A 22,122-nucleotide genomic window follows, 5' to 3' on the forward strand; every position below is an offset into this window, starting at 1 on the left:
TGTACTTGGCTCCATGGCCTATGCCAACCACATGTAGCTAGTGTTAAACGGGGCAAGTAAAAAAAATATGGGAGAAAAAGAAAATTCAAGCAGAAAATGGAGAACCACAGAACTGAAAAGTGAACAGGCTGTTCAAGATTAAGAGGAGTGCTGGCAGTGGGTAAGGAAATGAGACCATGCTGGCTGAAAGAAACAGTGGAACAAGTGGGGATGTGCATCACTGAGCAGTGCTAGTGAAGAGATTATCATAATTCAGCAGCTGCTCGTTTTTGAAACTGAATCCTAAGCAAACATTTTATTTGTGCTGCATCAGGCAGATGCAGTGGCTCAAAAAGGCTTAAAAGGACTTGCTATGGCAGGGCTACATTTCGTCCAAGTCAGAAGTACACAAAAATGGGGCACATATAAACATGGAATATGGACTACCTTTATTTAATATATACCAAAAAACAAAACAAAAAAAAAAAAACAAAAAAAACAAAAAAAAAAAAAACAAAAAAAAAAACAAGAAAGAAGAGAAATCTCTTAATAGGTTCCATAAAACATCTTGTATTTTCAACCTTAATCAGCATTGAGGAGGAAGGAGCAGAAAGTGTTCTTGGATATCCAGTGCTGAAGCATACCTCACTGCTCAAAAATCTTAGCTTTTATGTGCTCCAATTTTGTTACTTGCTTGCCTTCAAAAATATGGATTTAATATTTGTGATGGACTTAAATTTTATGAAAATAAAATACCTAACACATTACCAATAAAGAATTTCGTTTCATGACAGAAAACTGAAATCTATATATATCCCAATCATATCTCTATTTCCAAGAAACTTCAGTGTTCTTTATATCTAGTGATTTTATTTTCACGTATTTTTAGCTTTCATTAACATAGGATACACATACTGATCATTTATATCAGTGACGAGACAAATCATAATGAAAATAAATATGCAAACATCAGCAACATTCAACTACGTAAAATCAACAGAACGAAGCAAAATGTGCAGATCTTTTTTGTGGGTCTAGCAGGTGAAAGTGTGCCTGCACATCTTTGCAGCCCCATCTGGAGAATAACAAAGTAATTCCTTGACTTTACGAGGGGAAAGAAGTTATCACTCTTGGCCTGCTGACAGGGAGGGTCTATTAGCATGGAGATGCTAGAGTTTTGGACACAAATGTCAAGATTTCCCATCCGTTATTGCGATGCACAGGAGAATTCTGTGCTGAGTGCAGGTTTCACAGCTTTAATTAATACGTTCTGTGCACTCTGACCAACCTGATAATCCAAGAAACCTCTACAGAAAACATCTAGGGATGAGGGATATGTCATCACTGTATCATATGTTACAGTCCAGAGATTTGCCTCTTATTTATATTGCACCAAGTTATCCGAGTTATCCTGTGCTGTTATTTTACTTCCACGGGAGGGCTTGAGTGCTTCGGGCTGGGTGAAGGGCAGGATGAGAGGTACCAACATCGGTGCTTGTGTAAAAGAGGCATCAAGCCATCTGCCCATCTTAGAGGGGATCGAATGGAAATGGTAGGAGACTAAGGAGAGGAAAATACAGACTAGGCCATGTTTTGCTCAGGAGGAGCTGAAGACCCTTTCCCAGAAGCACGATGGTATGTTCAAGAGAGGCATGCAATGGGGGGAGAGAGAAGGACCTATGGACAAGCTGCTTCAGTGGCCAAAATGCCATCTTCTGGCCCCTGTATATCCAAAAGAGTTCACTGAAAACTGGCCAAACTAGGAGCAGATTTTAGGCTGGTTTGACATACAAAGCTGCCATCTGCAGAGGAACTGGGATGCAGAATTTCTCCAGGAGGTGTATTGAGACCACTCAGCGTGACGGAGGTGTCTCGTATCCCAGCTATCAAACCACGAGGTTTCTCTGATGTGTAGGTATTTCTATGCCATGCCCTGGAGGCTGGAGGCAGTTGCTGATAGGGATTGTGATCGTGAAAGCTTCCTGAAAAGGAAATCCTTCCAGGAGAACAGCGAAGGAAATGGCAGACAGAAGTGCTGGAGGAAGGCCAGGGGGCCACACACCCCAGCTAAGCCCCAAACAGCAATGTGACAAGAGGAGGAAGGTGCGACTTCAGCACACCTCTGATCCTGCCTGCTGGAATAGCCCCTCAGGGAGACAGGGACCCTGCAAGAAGTCAGAAAGCTCCTGAAGCACTTCCTAATCCCCAGCCTTTAGCTAAGATTAGGCTGAGCACAGGGCAAATGCAATGGTGGCAACTGGTTGCTTGGCTGCGTGGGGACAGGCTGGAGGAGGGAGGGATCCCACATCAGTGGGCACGCAGAATCTGTGCAGTGTCCTTACCAGAGAGGCAGAGAGGGTAATTTAAACAAACAAGGCCCCAGTGATGGAAATTTCTATCTCAAAGCCACCATATGGAGGGAAATCATCTGACCACAATTTACCTGTTAGACTTCAAAAGTGTCTAGGTCTCCTCTAAAGAAAAGCAGCCTTTTCTTTAATGAAGTTAAGTACTGTATTTCAGCACCGTGTGTTGTGAAAAGGAAGCAATTTGGATTCATTTACTGAAATTTACCTTTCAGATGCAGTTAAGTAAAATTAAAAGTTTGTCTGAGTTGACAGAGTTCTGTTTTCCATCACTGCATTGTCTTGAAAGAAAGGATAACAGGCTAAGTGCTTAAATTCCATCCAAACTGATAAGGCTCACTCTACACAGGCACACTTAGTGCAGTTTATTACACATTGTCTCCCTTCATCTATCATTGGTATAACTTTTATTTTTTTCCCCTAAAATAATTGTTGCTTCCAGAAGAAATTGATATTTGTGATGTTATTGCATTCGTCTGGGGTTGAACAGTCTGCACTGGGCTATCAGAGAAATGCCGTTTCTAATTACAGAGGGAATTCATTTTATTTCCCATTAATGGCAGGCTTTGCAGGGCTAAGCTTACACCTGGGACAATAATCTCTTTTTCTCTTGTCTGATTCTTTTCCTTGAATTTCTTTTCTATACAAGTGAAGCATCTGTGCATCCTCAGTGTCTTCCCAATGCTGTCTTTGCCCAGATCTCTGCCTCAGCAGTTGGAGTGAACGTCTGATTTGCCCATGATGTCCTTCCTAATTTTTTCTTCTCATCACTGCATTTCTCTCTTTCACATCCTCCAGCTGCCATCGCTCCTTCCAAACCTCACGCCTCCTGAAGCATCCTTCCAGCTACTAACTCCCCTCCCTCCCTTTTCCCAGGGAGCTTCCCTCCCGCCCTGCTGAGGGCCACGGGAGCTGTAATGCTCCCACTCCTCTTGGGAGAGGTTCTCTATTGTTTTGGGCTGCTTGTCTGTAACCTTAAACTGTTTGCCTGACCTAGAACAAAGGTGCGCCACTGATTTGGCCTTTGCTCACTACTCTGAAACATCACAGGCATCTCTGTTCTTTCAATTTACTTAGCAGCTCTTCATGAAAAGCCAGTGAACGATCTGTAATTAATTATATATTACAAGGAGAAGCTTAGCTAACACAGTGTCAACAGGAACAATAACATACTCTGTGTGCCAGACTACAGCCTTACAGCACGAGGGTTTTTACTCCTCGCTGCCCCAACTGACTTCTGGCTACAAGAGCTAGCTAGGGTCTTAATACTGTCTCCATTCAAATTCCTCCCAATGACAGACTTCAGATCTGCACCTTTCTGCAAAATCAAGTAGTTAGAAGAAATATCCTGCTACTTGAAATCTCCATTTCATTCTGGTTCTTGACAAACAATTTCAAACAAGAGTTGTAGCCAGGCAGGGCTTTTTCATCTTGTTTAGATTTGGAGGGAAGGAGGCAGATGGGAGAGGAAACCACACATTTCATCAGTTTTTTACTTTTTTAATAGCCTTCACTGAATTGTTCAGTGAAGCCTATTACCCAGGAGATCAGCAAATCTTAGCTCTGTCAGAGACAGGGAGAAGGCAGAGCAGGAGCTTTCTCATCCTCCACAGCGGTACTAACCTTCAAACACACAAATCTAAACACAGTCCACTCAGGGGTGCCAACTCAAATGCCTCAGCTGTTAAGACAGAACAAAAAGGAAAGGACAATCTCCAAGGTATAGCTGAAAGTAAATACTAATAATGATGTGTGACATTAAATGATGACTCATTTTTCATGAGGCCATTTCAGATTGTAGCTATAACCTCGGATCAGACCAGAAAGACTGTGTGAGCTGAAGTCTTAGTGGAACAATTAATTATGGATTTCCTGGCTTTTATAGGCTGGAGTCAGATCTTTGATGTTCCTTTAAGATAGTTCTCCTGTGTTCATTTCCTTTGTTTCTGTGCTGGTAGCTTAAAAAAACACCTTAAGATTTCCATAGGATTGTAGGAGATAGCCTAGAGATCCATAGTCCATAAAATCCCTGCAGTTCATGGCTCATAAAGTCCTGTAATCCACGGTCAATAAAGCGTTGGAAAAGAGCTGTATGAACCATGGTCATTTCACAGTTCAATGAGGTTCATACAAGAATCAATAATCTGGTTTAAATTTGCCTGGATTTGTCCTCCACCTGTAAATTTCCCTTTGACTTTTCAGGTTAAAAGGTGGCTCAAACAGCTGAATTCTGAAGACCTTGCATGGAAACAATGAATTTTATACAGCTTTTACGCCCCCCTGAAAACATAATAATGGCCTAAATCCCTCTACTTTGTCTCAAAGTCAAGTTTCAGATGACAACAGGTAAATTAGGAAACTCAAAGTGGAAGAAGAACCATTAGGAGAGACTGAGCCACAGCTCAGCATAACACTAGATGCACAGAGCTCAGTCCACACAGTGACATTACATCCAGAAACAGGATGGGGGGCTCCAATTTAAGTACATGCAAATGCATAATGGATATGTGGACAGGCCAGAGTATGAGCTTCCAGTATATCAGTTATCCTCCAAAAATGAGTGCTAACAGTCTCACTGTTGAGTGCTGGTGAACTTTATTGGGGCAACACAGTGTAAGCTTACGTGCTTTGCCCATATTATTATTTTTCCTACCTGTTTCCTCCCAGGAACAGTTGTGCTACAAAGTCTGGTGACAGTCACAAATTTCTGCTCTTTTCTTGCCAATCAGGAGGGAACCAGTTAGAAAGAACACACTGTTTATTGCCTTGTGCAAGGTCCAGCTTGCAATTAATACTGATGAAACACAACTGCCAAAAGCACAATATGCAGCAGCTGGTTTATGACAGTTGAGACCCTATCCAATTTATGGGGAAACCAGAGCTGGTAGTGAGTCTGTGATTTAGCTGAACAGTTTGTAGTTTTTGTTTTGTTTTGTTTCCAGGAAAACACCAGAAGTTGCTCCAGAACTGCAGAAGCACTAAATCCATCTGAAAGCACCAAGGCAGACTTCTCTTATTCCAGCCTTTCCTCATTTCTAGGGCTGTGATCTCCCACTAATATCTCCCTGGGATCTTTCAGCAAGCAGGCTACACACAGAGTCTGGTTCAGCACCAGCGTGGTGGGAGCGGAAACTTATGTTTCCTCATCCCAATCTCCATCCTAATGAAATGGAAGTAAAAGGGATAAAAGGTTTTGATTCAGATGAAATCTCTCACGAGCAAAGGGTGAATAATTTAACTCTAACCTGGAGAGCTACCCTTTTAAAGACTTTTCCTAGGAATATTTCTTACTGAAATAAAAACAACAAAAGGCACAAAGTCTGCCAAAGCTATGCAAGCACCACTGCTTTAAGCTCCCAGCTGCACATTTCCATAGCCCTATCAGGCCCAATATCCAATATCCTTTCCGGATAGATAAGAAGGGGACAGGAGGAATGTGGCTAACTGCCAGGATCCTGCAAGATCTGACTGTTTAAGCACCCCACTTACATTACTGGTAAGGTGAGCTGGCCTAAACAGCCATGTGGAACACTGGGCCATCGTGGGACACCACGATTTGGTATGTCCTAGGTAGAAGACATACAGAATTCCCTTGTTTTTGAGGTAATGAACTATGTAGGACCAAGTGCTTTTTATCTCATGCTTAAGCAACCTCAGTAGAGAGGATCCAACACTGAACACTCCTTAAGAACAAAACAGATCTGATTCTTCTTAACAAAGCTGGCATTGACATCAGATATACAGAATCACAGAATCACAGAATTTTCTAGGTTGGAAGAGACCTCAAGGTCATCGAGTCCAACCTCCAACCTAACGCTAACAGCCCTCCACTAAACCATATCCCTAAGCTCTATATCTAAGCGTCTTTTGAAGACTTCCAGGGATGGTGACTCCACCACTTCCCTGGGCAGCCTGTTGCAGTGCCTCACAACCCTTTCAGTGAAGAAGTTCTTCCTAACATCTAACCTAAAACTCCCCTGGCTCAACTTAAACCCATTCCCCCTCGTCCTGTCACCAGGCACGTGGGAGAACAGGCCAACCCCCACCTCACTACAGCCTCCCTTGAGGTACCTAAAAAGAGCGATAAGGTCACCCCTGAGCCTCCTCTTCTCCAGGCTGAACAAGCCCAGCTCCCTCAGCCGCTCCTCGTAGGACTTGTTCTCCAGGCCCCTCACCAGCTTCATCGCCCTTCTCTGCACCCGCTCAAGCACCTCGATGTCCTTCTTGTAGCGAGGGGCCCAAAACTGAACACAGTACTCGAGGTGCGGCCTCACCAGAGCTGAGTACAGGGGGACGATCACCTCCCTAGCCCTGCTGGTCACGCTGTTCCTGATACAAGCCAGGATGCCGTTGGCCTTCTTGGCCACCTGAGCACACTGCTGGCTCATATTCAGCCGACTATCCACCATCACTCCCAGGTCCTTCTCTGCCTGGCAGCTCTCCAACCATTCCTCTCCCAGCCTGTAGCTCTGCTTGGGGTTATTGCGCCCCAGGTGCAGGACCCGGCACTAGGCCTTGTTAAACTTCATGCAGTTGACCTCAGCCCATCGGTGCAGCCTATCCAGATCCTCCTGCAGAGCTTTCCTACCCTCAAGCAGATCGACACATGCACCTAACTTGGTGTCATCTGCGAACTTACTGAGGGTGCACTCGATGCCCTTGTCCAGATCATCGATGAAGATATTAAAGAGGACCGGCCCCAGCACCGAGCCCTGGGGGATGCCACTAGTGACTGGCCTCCAACTGGACTTGGCTCCATTCACCACGACTCTTTGGGCCCGGCTATCCAGCCAGTTTCTAACCCAACGAAGCGTGCGCCAGTCCAAGCCAAGAGCAGCCAGTTTCTTGAGGAGAATGCTGTGGGAGACGGTGTCAAAAGCCTTGCTGAAGTCAAGGTAGACCACATCCACAGCCTTTCCCTCATCCACCCAGCGCGTCACTCTGTCATAGAAGGAGATCAGGTTCGTCAGGCATGACCTGCCTTTCATAAAGCCATGCTGACTGGGCCTGATCGCCTGCTTCTCCTGCAAGTGCTGCATGATGACTCTCAGGAGGATCTGCTCCATGAGCTTTCCTGGCACTGAGGTCAAACTGACAGGCCTGTAGTTTCCCGGGTCTGCCCTCCGGCCCTTCTTGTAGATGGGCGTCACGTTTGCTAGCCGCCAGTCGATTGGGACCTCCCCCGATAGCCAGGACTGTTGATAAATGATGGACAGTGGCTTGGCCAGCTCCTCTGCCAGTTCCCTCAGTACCCTTGGGTGGATCCCATCCGGCCCCATCGACTTGTGCACATCTAAGTGCCGTAGCAGGTCACCAACCAGTTCTTCATGGATAATGAGGGCCACATCCTGCTCCCCATCCCCTTCCACCAGCTCAGGGTACTGAGTATCCAGAGAACATCCGGTATTGCCGCTAAAGACTGAGGCAAAGAAGGCATTAAGCACCTCCGCCTTTTCCTCATCTCTTGTAACTAAGTTTCCCCCCGCATCCAGTAAAGGATGGAGATTCTCCTTAGTCCTCCTTTTTGTGTTGATGTATTTATAGAAACGTTTTTTGTTATCTTTAACGGCAGTAGCCAGATTGAGCTCCAGATGAGCTTTGGCCTTCCTAATTTTGTCCCTGCACAGCCTCGCTACTTCTTTAAAGTCCTCCTTAGTGGCCTGCCCACTTTTCCAAAGCTTATAAACCCTCTTTTTCCTCCTAAGATCAAGCCACAATTCTCTGTTGAGCCAGGCCGGTCTTCTTCCCCGCCAGCTCGTCTTTGGGCACGTGGGGACAGACCGTTCCTGTGCCATTAAGACTTCCCTCTTGAAGAGCGCCCAGCCTTCCTGGACCCCTCTGCCCTTCAGAACCACCTCCCAAGGGACTCCACCAACCAGTGTCCTGAGCAGCTCGAAGTCAGCCCTCCGAAAGTCCAATACAGCGGTTTTACTGGTCCCCTTCCTGGCCTCGCCAAGAATAGTGAACTCCACCATTGCGTGGTCACTCTGCCCAAGACAGCTCCCGACGATCACGTCCTCCACCAGTCCTTCTCTGTTTGTGAAGAGAAGGTCTAGCGGGGCACCACCCCTGGTAGGTTCACTAACCAGCTGCGTCAGGAAGCTATCTTCCACGCTCTCCAGAAACCTCCTAGACTGCTTTCTCAGGGCTGTGTTGTGCTTCCAGGATATGTCAGGGAAGTTGAAGTCCCCCACGAGTACAAGAGCTGATGATTTTGCAACCTCTGTCAGCTGCCTGTAGAATTCCTCATCCGTCTCCTCATCCTGGTTCGGCAGTCTATAGCAGACCCCGACCAGGACACTAGCCTTGTTGTCCCTGCCGATCCTAACCCAAAGGGACTCGACCTTGTCATTCCCAACCTCGAGTTCTACAACCTCGAAAGACTCTCTAATATAGAGAGCCACACCACCATACCCTTGTTACCAGAAGATTTTTATACACCACTGAAATAACAACCCTTATATCACTTATCCCAAGAAAAGAAAACAACAAACCACAATAAAAAAGGCAGCAACTGCTCCTTAAAAAGAATGACTAGTAACAATAATAATAAAAGAATGCAAATATGTAGAGTTTTTTCCTTAGTAAAGGCAGAAGCCTCCAAGAGACTCTGACTTACTTGGATTGCTGTGGAAAAGCACTTTAGGTGCTATGAAAATGGGAATAAGATTAATGCCAACAGAGAGACAATAATGATATGTACAGGTGAGCAGCCAGTTCCAAGTTTGTTGTTTTCAAGGCAACCTGAGGTGTTAAAAACATTTCAGCCCCAGAACACAGAAGACTGTCAGATATCTCAAAATCTTGAAAACTCCCAGGAGGAGTCTAAATGGTTGGAAAATGGCTCAGTCTTTGGGCTGAAAACTGACAGTAAATATTGGAAAATAATTAGTGGGAGTAGGGCAAAAAGAATATTTTCCCTTGTCATTTTTTCCTGTTTTTACTCTGGTAACTGTTTGTTTCTGTATATTTTAAATATTCTGAGTATTAGCTTTCTTTCTCTTGACTTGTAGATTAAATGTTCCTATGAGCCTTCCTCCAAGTTGTTCATTATGCTCCAAAAACAACACCTCACTCTCCATCTCTCCCATTTAGCCTTTCTCCAACCCTTCTTATGGCCTATCAACAAAGGCTGGGATCAGTAAAGGGCAACTATTTAGGAGACAGCAGGATGAGGACAAGAGCCATAAAAGTTATGACTCACCTGTCTTCTATCCGAACCCAGAGGTCATTGAATTGCCTCTGGCGATGATGTTTGTGCTGCTTCTTGTGCCATTTCTTCTGCCGGCCAAACTCTTCCAGCTGGCTGATACTGTCTGGCAACAGGAGGTGAGGAGACAGGCTGTCTTCTTCATCCATCTGCTGGGGCTTCAGGGAAGGAGACGTCAGTGGGACCTGCTCAGAAAGCTGGAGGGCAGGCAGGGCTGTTGCTGAGGACCCTTCAAAGGCTGGACTTGTCTTTGTTGTTCTTGAACTGCAAAACATATTTAAACATTTGGTGAACACGTGAGAGGCAATGCTAAGAAAAGGTGAAGACAGAGGACTACACTACTTGGTGGGTGCTGCTAGCTGCTAAGGAGGTGTACAAGGAGAGAGGCTTTTTTCTGGAGCAGTGCCTAAACACAGCAGTGCATTTCCTAGAAAACTACCAGGTAAACACCAATCTGAAAAAGGGTGAAGAGACAGATGATAAACCATTGTTGATTTCTTACATTTTAACTGTTTCTTACAGGCTTTGGAGCCTCCTATATGGGTTACTATCACATCCTGCAGTGGTCTGAAGGCTAAATGGCAAAACTGAGACACTGAGGAAAACAAATTTTCAACTAACGAATATCCTAACAGAAGCAAAACTTAAATGAATAAGGTGCCACTAGATCCCTTCTTTTTTTCAACTTTTGATATCATCTGTGAGAAACAAATAATTGTTTTGACTGCAACACTAATTATATTAGTGCATCTGAGTAAGGACTGGTGATAGGGAAGCCCAAACTGATGACAGAAGCACAGTCTAATGGCTGGGCTGCTGGGACAGGATTTGTGAGACCCAAACTATAGCAGTTTTTGTATAATTAAGAAGTGAGGCATAAAAGGGAGTAAATGACCTCTCCCGGGGCACCATGAAACAATACTGCCAGAGCTCTTCACTTCTGCTGTTTGAAATACTACCACCTCTTGCATCTGACTGTAAATCTGCAGCAAAAGGTCTTCTATTGATTTCATCTTCTAGAGTTTCACGGATTTTAGAAAAAAAGTCAATATAAACTCTCTTCTTTGATATGTGGCCATGTCAATTTACATTTTTGAGCTATGATATCTGAAACAAAAATCTAATAAAGCACTACTGACACAACGGGATATTTTTATTTTTTTTTGAACTTCAGTAGAAGTTCCTGTTTGGTCTTAATTGCAAAAGAGGATGGTCCAATGAGTTGCAGGTAGAGAAAATGGAAGAGAAATAATAGGCAATATGAAGCTGTGGTCTGTGAAACTATTTCTATTACATGGATGCTATGACTTTTATGACAGAAACAATTAAAGCCACGTGAAAAGCTTTGCCTCCTGAGTGAAACCAGTAAGACATTTTAATGAAAAAGTAATAAGAAATCCTAAACTTCATTGGTGACAATGTACAAAATGTGCTGCAAGTGAAACCACATGTTTCATTTACGGAACATTTTGTTCTCTTCCAAAAAAGTCACATCTACTACTAATAATGGCAGCTTTTTTCTTTTCGATATTTTTGATGTCCATTACAATAGCACTCAGGATGGTCGTATCTATTTCCACCGCATCACGTTTCACCTAAAGGTCCTTCCATCTTTACTAGCTACTGAGTATTAATTATCACTCCTATGAGACTCACTGGCAACTACAGTAACTTTGTCACTCATAGCCAACATTAATGAAATTTTTTCAGAGATCATATGACAGATACAGAAAAGAAAGACACTTGTTTAAATTCTAAAATTCTCCAATGTTGCTTTCATTAATAACAGACCAAGAAGTCCCATGCTTTCCTGTTTTTTCCAAGCATTCAGACTTTCAGCGAGTCAGTTTTGAACTCATTCACACTCATTCCACACTCTGATTTTATTGCACAGAGAGATCTACTGGTTCTAGGTGTTTTTTTTTTTTTTTTTTTTTTGAGTAAGACTTTCTCCCATGATTCACATTGAGGATGAGTTTTCATCAGTGCAGCAACATTCTTTGCAAGACCTTGGAGCTCTCCAAAGTTTTCATGTCTTTTTCACTGCACTTACGACTGTGTAGCAACACCATCTCCACAGTCAAGTGAAAGGAAAGGCTCTCAAGATTTCCAATGGATGGGTCCTTCAGGTCACAGAAGACACTCTTAATTTTTATCCAATCATGTTGGTGGACCAGTGAGGTATCAACGTGCAACTGCAGCCACTTGGTGGCTTGGAAGATAACACTCGGCAAACTTGGCAGGATGGTTTGGGCAGCTGGGAAGGGCCTGGACCAACCGTACACAAGCAGCAGGTGGGCAACTGCAACAACAGTGGGCAGCAGAAATCCCTGGCCTCATCGCCTCCTGCACTTATGCCAAAGCAATGGGAATAGAGGTTGGTTGCTACTGCCCAAAGATAGATTGTGCTGGTACTACCCTGGATGCCTCTGCTCATCAGTGTTGTGCGAATGCACTCTTCCTACAAGCCATCCACCCACATGCACATCAAGGTGAAGAGCCCCGACCCTGGCTACCAGGCTGCAGAGGGCAGAAACATGGTCAGAAGGCAAGAGAATGAAGCAGATGCAAGAACCTGAAGCTGAGCTGCTGCCAAATTTCTGTTTCTACTGGCTTTGTGGAACCAAAACCATGTCTCACGCTCTGATCAGTTGGCAGTGAGATCACATCAGTAATTCCTCGAGATGCTCAAGGCAGGAGCAGCCCCCACATCAGACATCTGCCAGTAAAAGCCTGGGGCCACCACTTGGTTCCCTGAATGCTTTTAGAGACATCTGAACACATACTTTCCACCTTTTAACACCTACTATTTTGTTACACATGTTTATCTTGCTCTGAACTCCTAGTAAACTGGAATCAGTGGAGAGGTGTTTTTAAGGGTTGAGATTTTAGAAACCACTTAATAGGACTGGCAGCTCACTTCTTATTAAAATTAATGAGTTTGGGCATCAAAATCCCAATGGTGGCTTTGAAAGCTTCTGGCTTAATTGTTTCCACTGCCATCACATGAGCCACAGGTTGTAAACTCGATATTTCAGAACATTCTTTGGGAAGAGAATAAATAAACATTGAAGAAATGTTAAAATGTTGTAACCCAAAGAGGGTCATAAACTAACCACTTGTTCTTTAGAGTTGACGCATAGGGAATATATCCATTGTGGCAACTGCATATTACATTTGGTCAATATTTGTTCCATTATTCCTCTACTACTAATAATTATCCCAAGGCCTAAGAAAGACTGTTGAAGATTATATGTTGATGCATGTTTGCATCTATATGTTTTAAGCTATGTTGAAGCACTGAAGCTTGAGAATATTGGGAATCAGAGGGGTGAAATATCCTTGGTAAAAACATCTGCAGACTCAACAACTCTTCCTAATAAATGAAAACAAAATCACACACAGTATGTGAAAAATAAAATGGTCTAAAAAAAACAGATACAATGACAATAAAAAAAAAGCCAGTTGTCAAGTTTTAGACATTTAAAAATGATTTGTTTTTTGAAATTGACTTAATAAAACCTAGAGAGCTAATTGTTTCCAAATCTGATCATCATCCTTCAGACATTTAACCAAAAGTAAAAATAAAACCTTTAATCCAGCAGAATATGCACATTTAATCCAAATACATTGTAAGAATAAAGATATTTCAATTCAAAGCGAGGTAGACTGCCTATCAGACGATAACCTTCCCAATGATTTAATTATTTTTTTTATTAATACATTTATAATGAATTTATTCCTATTCTGCATTTTCCCCCTAAAAAAAAGACCCCTCCTTCCCCCCAGTATTTGCAATAGGATACCTGGGCAATAGATCCCTTCGCTGCATGAAGCTTTACCATTAGATTCACTGATGATTTCATGGACTATTTCATGCCTTTCCTTTGGTCTCAGTCTCACTGCACTCTGTTAGCACAGCTGTACTGGATGAAACCGTGGGGATATAATATACTTTTTTTCACTCCTTCACTACTGCTGAGACAGCTTTTCAAGATACATAGCTATTTTTAAAGCCACAGAAAAGCAGAGCTGGTTTTCACTTTGTGAGGCCACAGTGCCTTTTCTCGAGAAGGAGTGAGAAACTCTTGGGTGAGAAACCACCCAAATATCTTGGTCCACACAAATATCTCGGAGATTTTTCATGAATAACTTGATACAACTCCAAGCTCAGAGGTTCCACCCATTTTTAAATGTATCATTCCCACATGGGACAGTGTTTGAGAAACTAAAAATATTTCAGGCCCTTAGGTGGGTTTCTCTCATCTCTGACCTTAATTTCCTTTCCTGGGATGCACAGTTCTGCAAAACAATTTCCCTGAAATCATGCAAGTCCAAATAATAAAAGTAGGGAGTCTCAGCAAACAACCTAAGTTGCTTTATCCTATGGTACAGAAAATAGTAAAAACAGGAAAACATTTGTTCTTATTCATTCTTGAAAATGCTTAATCCCACAGACAAAGACCCCTGTGGTTTTGTTTCACTTCTGGTGGGTTTGCCATCCTTTTCTAATTCTTTTCAAGAATTAAAAGAACAAAACAAGACATGCAAGTAGATTAGGCAGTTGTACCCTCCATTAGACTGTCTCAGCATTTCTCTTTCTGCCTTGTGGTCTCCAGTGTCTCTGTTGGCACTGATCATAGAAATTTGACTCATCATCAGGATTTGCCAGGCTTACAGAGGGAATCTGGTCAGAAAAACAAAATGAACATCGTGAAGTCCTGTAATAGCTTCTTTTCATAATTCCCATGCTCATAATTGCTCTAGCCCTACTTCCCCTCAACCCCAAGCCACCTGGGAGTGCAGATGTGCCTTCCTACCCGCCAGGCAAGGACCCCTCCTGCCCTCACATCATCTGTCCAGTTCCTGCAGCTCAGAGGGCTGTGACCATCTCCTGAGTGGAACACCTCCTCCACAGGGCCACAAATTTGCCCTTGCTTTAGCTCATGAGATAGGAGATGCCATTCAGAGGCCCCCACAGAAGCACCTCCTCTTACAGCCAACTCACTTCAGCCACTCCTCAGCAACAACAAGGAACCTGCTCCCCAAGACAACACTTTTAAAGCACTTTGCTACCTTCCACACAACTAAATCCTTCATCTATTTTTCAGCAATTTTGTGGTAACGTCTTTGTTCACTTGGATATGCACAGAATCTCTTAAAACCCAAGTTTGCCAATTTGTTATTTGCATCTTGTCTTTGTGGTGTGAGAAATGGAAAAGCACCGTTCAGCACACTGCCATGGTTTGCATGCACTTTCAAAGCAAGGCGCCGGTGCCGAGCTTTTTCCTTTGCTCCTTGCTTCAATTTTCAAGACTGTCAGACAAGGAAAGAATTTGTGTCGAGAGACAAGCTGTGGTGATAGCAAGGAATGTGTGATGTGGCAGCTTTATCCTTATGCCACCGTTCTTGGGATGCACCAGGACTGCAGCCAGGCACTAAGTTAAGGACATTTTATTATAGATGGATTCCCATAAATTCCAATTTGGGAGTCTTTGTCAAAGCAAGAATTCATCAGTCCTTCACAAGCATCTTGCCTCCCCTTGCCACAGGCCACAGAGACATCTGCTTCTTGCTTTTCTTTTTCCTTACGCATCTCTCAGAGAAAACAGTCATCCTCACCACAAGATGGGCACCAGAATGTCCTGTCCCACAAGAAGCTTGACATTTCTTTCTTTTCCACGCTAGGATGAAACTCAGGATTTCCATAGCTCTTGGGAGAGCAGCAAACAAAAGGAGAAGAGAAAACCAGGCAGAAATCCTAACCCACCCCAGCACAGCTTATAGGGCCTCTCACTGTTGATGTACATTACAGATTTAGGCTATGGTCTCTCACATTACCAGGTGACACCAGTACATACCACCATGGAGTTAATCTCCTTCAAGTTGAAAGTGTGGATTTATTTATTCCTTACTGCAAAAGAGAGTAACTCCAAAGAAGAGATCTGAGGACTAGATTTGTCCGATACCACTTCAGGTGTCCAGTCAAATTGTTTAATCAATCACCATATGCTTCCCCTACAGTCAAAGGGAAAAAGGTGAAAACTCAGGCTGCTGATTTATCCTCTGTGTTTGCATCTGGATTCTCTGGAGACACCCACCCCGCTCCTTTAGCGACCATGTAGTCCTAACCTATCTGAGCTGATTCAGACAAGTGCCATAAATTACTGAGGATGAATTTGGGCTTAAGAGACAGCAAAACAAAATACCTGTGAAATCCCTGGCTATTCAATCACCTGAGAAAAAGCTCTGGTTGCCTTAATTATAATGAGGTTATTTTATTTAGTGTGCTGTTGCCTTAGGCCTATATGCTACGGTTAAAGCATTGCCATTTCTTAACAGAATTTGGAAACAAAGTTGTTTTCATTTTTGCACCAGTCTACTACAACTCACAATCAGTTAAATTAAGTTAAGTAATTAAATTAGATTACAGTCCACCCAAAACTTGGACAGTATCTCTGGACTCAAAATCCACATCACAGTATTTGTCTGGGAAGAACCACTGCTTTTCAAGAACTGTGACCTTAGTCTGAGAGGGAATTTGGTCCTCCGTATAAACATATAAATGCAAATACTCAACTCTGTGCATAAACAAAGCGAAAAGCTTGTGAGGTCAAGCTATTCCCATGGATTTTAATGTTTTCCTTCCTAGTTTGAGAAACTATAAAATGAAAGAAGTGTGTAGAAGTTTTCTTGCCTACTCCATTTCATTAAAAGTGGAGCTGATCTGCAGCATAGAAGAAATGTAAACTTTTTTTGTGATTTGAGTGGTTGAATTTACTGAAAAAATGAGAGAGCTAAAACATTTGTAATGTGCCATTTCCACGTTTTCAAATGGCCTTTTATTTGAGAAAAGTCAATATGTTTCATTTCAGCAATTTCTGAACAAAAGCTTTTGATTTTTTTTTGAATCCTCTGTTTTCAAAGACTTAAATGCTACAGTGTCCTTTTTTGTTTAAAAGTTGATCTCAATTAAAAAGAAAAACCCAACTAATAAATACAAATGACAAAACCCAACCCCTGCCTTCAAAGATGTCCTCAGAATATTCCTTTTCAGTTTGCTGTGAACTTATTTCCCCCTTCTCAACCCTTTTTTTGGTTCAGTTCCTGAACTAAACCATTCTTTGTTCACGCTTCTCTAGCGTAAGCTGTATGAGCAGTGTGCTCCGGCCTCAGAATATGGGCTGTGCCCACAGAGGAAGGATGGGCTGGCTCTCCAGTCTTGCTCCCATCTCGCACATTAATAAGTAAATAGGATCCTTCTGTGTCCCAGTGGCACACAGGAGGGCTCGTAGCCTCACTTTGGACTCTATTCTGTAAATTTCCACACTCTTATTGATGACCATACCAGTTTAGCGTTAAGCTATTTATACCTAGGTAGTGTGGTTTATGCAAAACACTCGTAATATTGCTGCCTTTGGAACCTCACTGCCTCGTGGAAGTTTTACCCAGAGCTCTTTGGACAAAATACCTGTCCTACAGCTCAAGACAGTCTATTTTCTTCTCCAGCATCCTGGTTAAATATGGGCTCATGTAGCTACGTGGCTGCCCTGGGAAATCTGGTTTGTTCTGGAAGTCCACAGAGGACAGAAAGGGCCTGGCATTCAAATTACAATTCCCATATGTCCATACCACTGGAAGACCTGTCACATAATGTTAAGCACAATGTTTAAACTTCTTCTAATGAATTTTTGCATGCTGACTTTGCAATGAATTTACAGTATTTTTTGCTTTTCCTCCCCGATTTTGGACAGAAACAAATGCTGGAGTGTCAGCATTGTCTCTGGAGTGGAAATCCTAACTTCTGGCCAATTTTTCCAATAACACACAGTTTTTCTGATGAATCTAAAGTGATGTGATTACCCCACAAAACAACATTTTAGGCTTGCATTTTTATTAAACTGGAGTATTTTCAAGGTTTATTCCACACATTTATTTTTTTTTTCCTGAAAACCGTTAGTAACGAGAGCAAACATATTACTCTTTCTTTTTTAACCTAACTTTTTAATAAGCACACATGTATTACTTTAATAAAGAAGAATGGTGGACTTATTACTGGGCAATGTAATCTCTGTTTCCTCTTTATAAAATCTCAGAGCTTTCTATGTTAGTTTGAGGTGATGTCATATTAATTATACACAGCAGATTTTTCAGGTGCTGGAAATTAAATTCCATCATTCAATAGGTTTTGCAAAGCATAACATTTTTATCCAGTTCAGCCCAATCCGCAACATTAAGTTCCTTCGGATCTAATTCTGATGTTTCCATAGTTTTGGTTCAGGTTTATGTTTGGGGCCAGTTCTGCTTCTACAGTTTATTTATGGTTTGGGCAGAGTCTTAGAAACTAGACAGTGATGACCAAATACCAGTGACTTATCTCAACAGTTATGAACTCAGACCCCAGAGACAAGAAAACAAGAAGAGGCCTAGAAAAAATCGTTCTTTCTTCCCCAGCTGCCATAACCAAACTAGAAATAGTCACCGAAATTCATCTCTCTCCTAATTTCATCTTAAGCCAATCGCACTCGTGATGTCTGTGGCTGTCTGCTCCTCTCCAGTCGAGGTCAACTTTTGGGGCACTGAGCTGTATGGACATGCATAAAGGCAAGTCTGCTGACTCAGTTGCAAACACTAGTCTCTTGTCTTGTGTGTTGTTATTCCCAAACCATTCTTGACCTTCTGTTTAAGCATTAAAAAAAAAGAGAGAAAAAAAAAAAAAAAGGATGAACTTACTTCATCCCAGTATTTGTCATCCAAGTTTCAAGATTAAGCAACAGATTGACAAAAAAAAAAAAAAAAAGATTGACAACAAACAAACAAACAAACCAATTCCTTGATAGAATTACTGTTAAAACGTAACCGATCTGTGTATCTTTCTTGTTCGCTATCCAAATTGAATTCTGCTCCCAGATTTTGTCCTTCAGAAACAGATTTCCCTTCTAGGCTGGATCCTCTGGAGAGGGAAACATCTGCAGGAATACATATTTCTCACCACATCTTAAAAATAAACTCTCTACAGAGACATCAACCAAGCACTGTACTAAATGCCTAACTCAGTACATTTTTGCTGACTTTAGACTTAAATGAGGGGCAGGCTATTCAATATATCCTGGTGTTGTTTTCCGCACTTTCTCCTGCTGTTTTTGAAGCTGGGCTGTAGCAGGGATGAGATACTGGGTGGATCACAGATCTGTACAAGCATGGCAATTGTCTTCCTTAAGTACCTTGTTTAATACAGACTCTTACATTAAAAGATAACAGATAAGCCAGCTGCTATCTCTAGAAGAGGAGAGACACGGACCACTTAAACTGAGCAGCAGGCAGAAGTGAGGAACTGAACAGCCCTCGGAAGATCATGCCTGTAAGAGACCCGACATCTCTGTTACACCAAACCCACTCTGCCTCTCTGTAGCTGACATGGTAAAACATCTGATCTGCTTAGCCATTAATGGCTGCTGAGCTAAAAAAAGGAACCCAGAGCCAGGCTGCTGTTCTCCAAAATATTGCTATAGCCCATTTGCATCATTTTTATCACAAAGCCTGAGTGTTTCCAAGAAAAGAACTAAACAGTTGTCAGAAATCCTATTCAGACAACACTTCAGCCTGTCTGTGGGCATTTTTACTGCACGGTAATGGACAGAGCCCTTGAAACGTAATGAAGGCAGAAGAATTCTTCCTCCAAACTCCACTTGCTTTAACATCTAATGATGTTTTACCAAATCTAACGTTAACAGATTTCACATAAGTTCTCTCTATATATTAGCCTGGTTTCACTCGAATTCCCACTCTATATTAACTCATGCTGATAAAACTGCTTGTATCAAATACTCATTTCTGCCTGACAAATCCATTCTTCATTATAATACTTTGTTAATGAAGCATGCATATTGCTGCTGAAGCCTTGGGGAAGAAAAGTAGCTTCTTTATTCTATTTTTTTTTTTTTTTTGGTTGTTAATTGAAACCTATGAGACTAGATCTTAAAATACAGATTGAATATCTAGGAATATCTGAGGCCACAAGAAAAATTGATTTTTAATGAATTCAGGCAAATCTCACCAGCTAGTTACTAACATGGGGGCTGAGGTCTTGCTCTCCTTAGATAAGAAAAACTCTTCCTGACCCAAGCTGGTGCCTTGCAGCAGCATTACAAGGCGGGGGCTTTCCTGAGCTCCATCATTTCTCTCCGACACCAGTTCTGATGTTGAGAGGATGCTGTTTGCATCCTTGGAGAGGACCCTGAGAGGCACCGCTGAATGCTTTCATCAGGAAATGAAAGCCAAAAAGGGGATTTTTTTTTTTTTCTGACATCTGTGAGATGTGTACAGAAAAGGTATTTAGAGCTCAGCACAATTCATATAGGACGAGGGATAAGAACCAGAAAGACACATCAGCCTACCTGGGTCCTCTACAGAGCCTCTGAAAAGGGAGAAAGAGAGTGATGGGTGTTTTGGTGCCCTTCATCTTCCCACGGAGGAAAAGGAAGGAACATCCATGCATGGCTACCAAGAGCTTTCTGCTGCCCCAACAGAGGAATTCAGCCAGCTGGCTTCCTTGGACAGGGACATATCAACACCCTCAGGTGCTCTTTATGTAGTCTTTAGAGATTTCATTTGTCAGTGAAAAGCAGTAAATTAGGCTGGGGATTGGCAGGGGTTGAAACCTTCACTGGGGGCACTTTGTGAATGTGACAAATAGCTCTTGTCACAAGCCTGAGCAAACCCAACTTCTACACAAACCGTTCGCACACACGCACACGAGCGTACACAATACCAGCAATCAAGCCCAGCTCTCCTCGCATGAAGAGAACCCCACGTGGCAGTAAATGAAACACCAGGAAAATGAGAACCACTTGTTTTATTGTCCCCAGAGCACAGTATGTCACTTAGGAATCCTCCTCCCACCATTGTATGTGCGTGTGTGTTTGCTTAGTCTGTGTGTGTTTGTTTGTTTGCCTGGAAGTGCTTTATCTAAGTGCCAGTTCTCTCAGAGGGTATCACAGACCAGCATTTGTAGCACTGCTGAGCTACAAAAAGCATGTAATACCACTTCTAACAAGTATAACAGACGTCAGAGACTCATCAAAACTATGCCTGGCATTTGGCTTTGGTTCTAGCAGTCTTGTTAGCCTCTTATCACCGTGGAAAGCTGGAACGTTTTCAGAACAACCAAACCTGGTTTGGTTTGAGGAGGTGCTCCAACCCAGCTCACGTTACAGGAAAGCCAATATTCCTTTGCTAATAGGGGGCTTTTTACCTCAAAATCACTCTTTTATTCTCAGAATAGACTGGTAATTTAAATTTGCTTCATTAAAATAAATAAATAAATAAATAAATATTATTAAAGTGAACCGTCTTATCTGTCCACAAAGAGTGTCCCCTTCTTCCAGCCTTATGGGATCAGACCATCTGTGCCACATGGCCCTGCACTGCACATACACTTTATTTTCAAAGGGTCTGGAGGAACAAGGGTTGTGCTTGCAACCTGCCTTCAGCTTCTGCCTCTGTCTTCCTAATCCACGCTGAGTGTCATTGTTTGCTAGTTCTCCTGTAAGGGGCTTCATCTTCTCCCTCACCATTTAATAAGTGAGGGCTCCTCCTGCCCCAGACTATCTTCCCCTCTAGGTGTTGAATTTGCAGCACAGGTTGGGGATGTTGACTTCACCAAAAGGGTGAAGTAAGGTTGAATTTATGTTGCTATCAGACACAGAAAGCCCTTGACTTTTTTTTTTTCTACTGTGGCAGTCTGCCCTGGCAGCTAAGATCAGTCCTGGATAGGCAGTATCTCCATACCCCAGGTGTGAGATTGACAGGCAAGCACCAGCCAACACTAAGATCAGAAACAGAAAAGCCCCATATAAATCTTCTACTTTCACTAGAAGCAGCTCTACAAAGGAAACATCTGTACGAGAATGTGTTGATAAGTCTCAGGCACTGAAAAGGAGACTCGAGTGACCCCTGTGTCATATTCTGCAGTAGCCAAGACGTATCTTGTATTTACCCAGAGCAGCACACAGCTGCCAGTGGTTTTACAGCTCTCTCGACAGGCCTGAGCGTGGCCCATCACATCCCAACAGGGCAGGGATTGCCCAGCGGTTTAGCGGTTAGTAGCTTAACTAATGCTAAACTAGCCGTGCTGTCACCGTTTCCCTCAGGGAGTTAAAAATCCCGTCACGCCCCAGCTTTCCATGGGAATAAATCCCCACCTCACATGAAGATAGTGAGAAGAAACACAGCAGAGGTTGAGGGATGCTGAGCTGCTGGGGTCTTGTCAACATCACGGACAGATAAGCGTGGGCCAGACGGCAAAACTGTCCCCATGTCGTTGAGAGGTTACCCACACAAGATGTTTTAATTCTGACCGCAGAATGAATGATTCATCTGACTCATCTCTCTGCAACGAGAATAAGCGCTTGGGGCTGCCCCAGCGGGCCCTCTGAGACAGAGAAGTTTATTCCGAACTGAAGCACAGGCTACTCGAGCACTGCTCTTTTTAGCTCAGTTTCCTAACCAAATGATGACACCCTGCACGTAAGCCTGTCTGTCCCTCTCTCCACTCCCTTCTCCAGT

General features: G+C 42.9%; 1 protein-coding gene across 1 annotated transcript in view; it reads right to left on the reverse strand.

Annotated features, from left to right (window-relative positions):
• Positions 1–22,122, reverse strand: part of TRABD2B (TraB domain containing 2B) — a 283,235-nt gene that overhangs the window by 16,576 nt on the left and 244,537 nt on the right. Inside the window, exon 6 of the mRNA XM_082765922.1 lies at positions 9,550–9,819. Coding sequence (XP_082622048.1) covers positions 9,550–9,819 — 270 coding nt within the window. The remainder of the gene's footprint in view (positions 1–9,549; positions 9,820–22,122) is intronic.

Source organism: Aythya marila (genome assembly GCF_965140915.1).
Source record: "Aythya marila genome assembly, chromosome: 8".
NCBI classification, from domain to species: Eukaryota; Metazoa; Chordata; class Aves; order Anseriformes; family Anatidae; genus Aythya; species Aythya marila.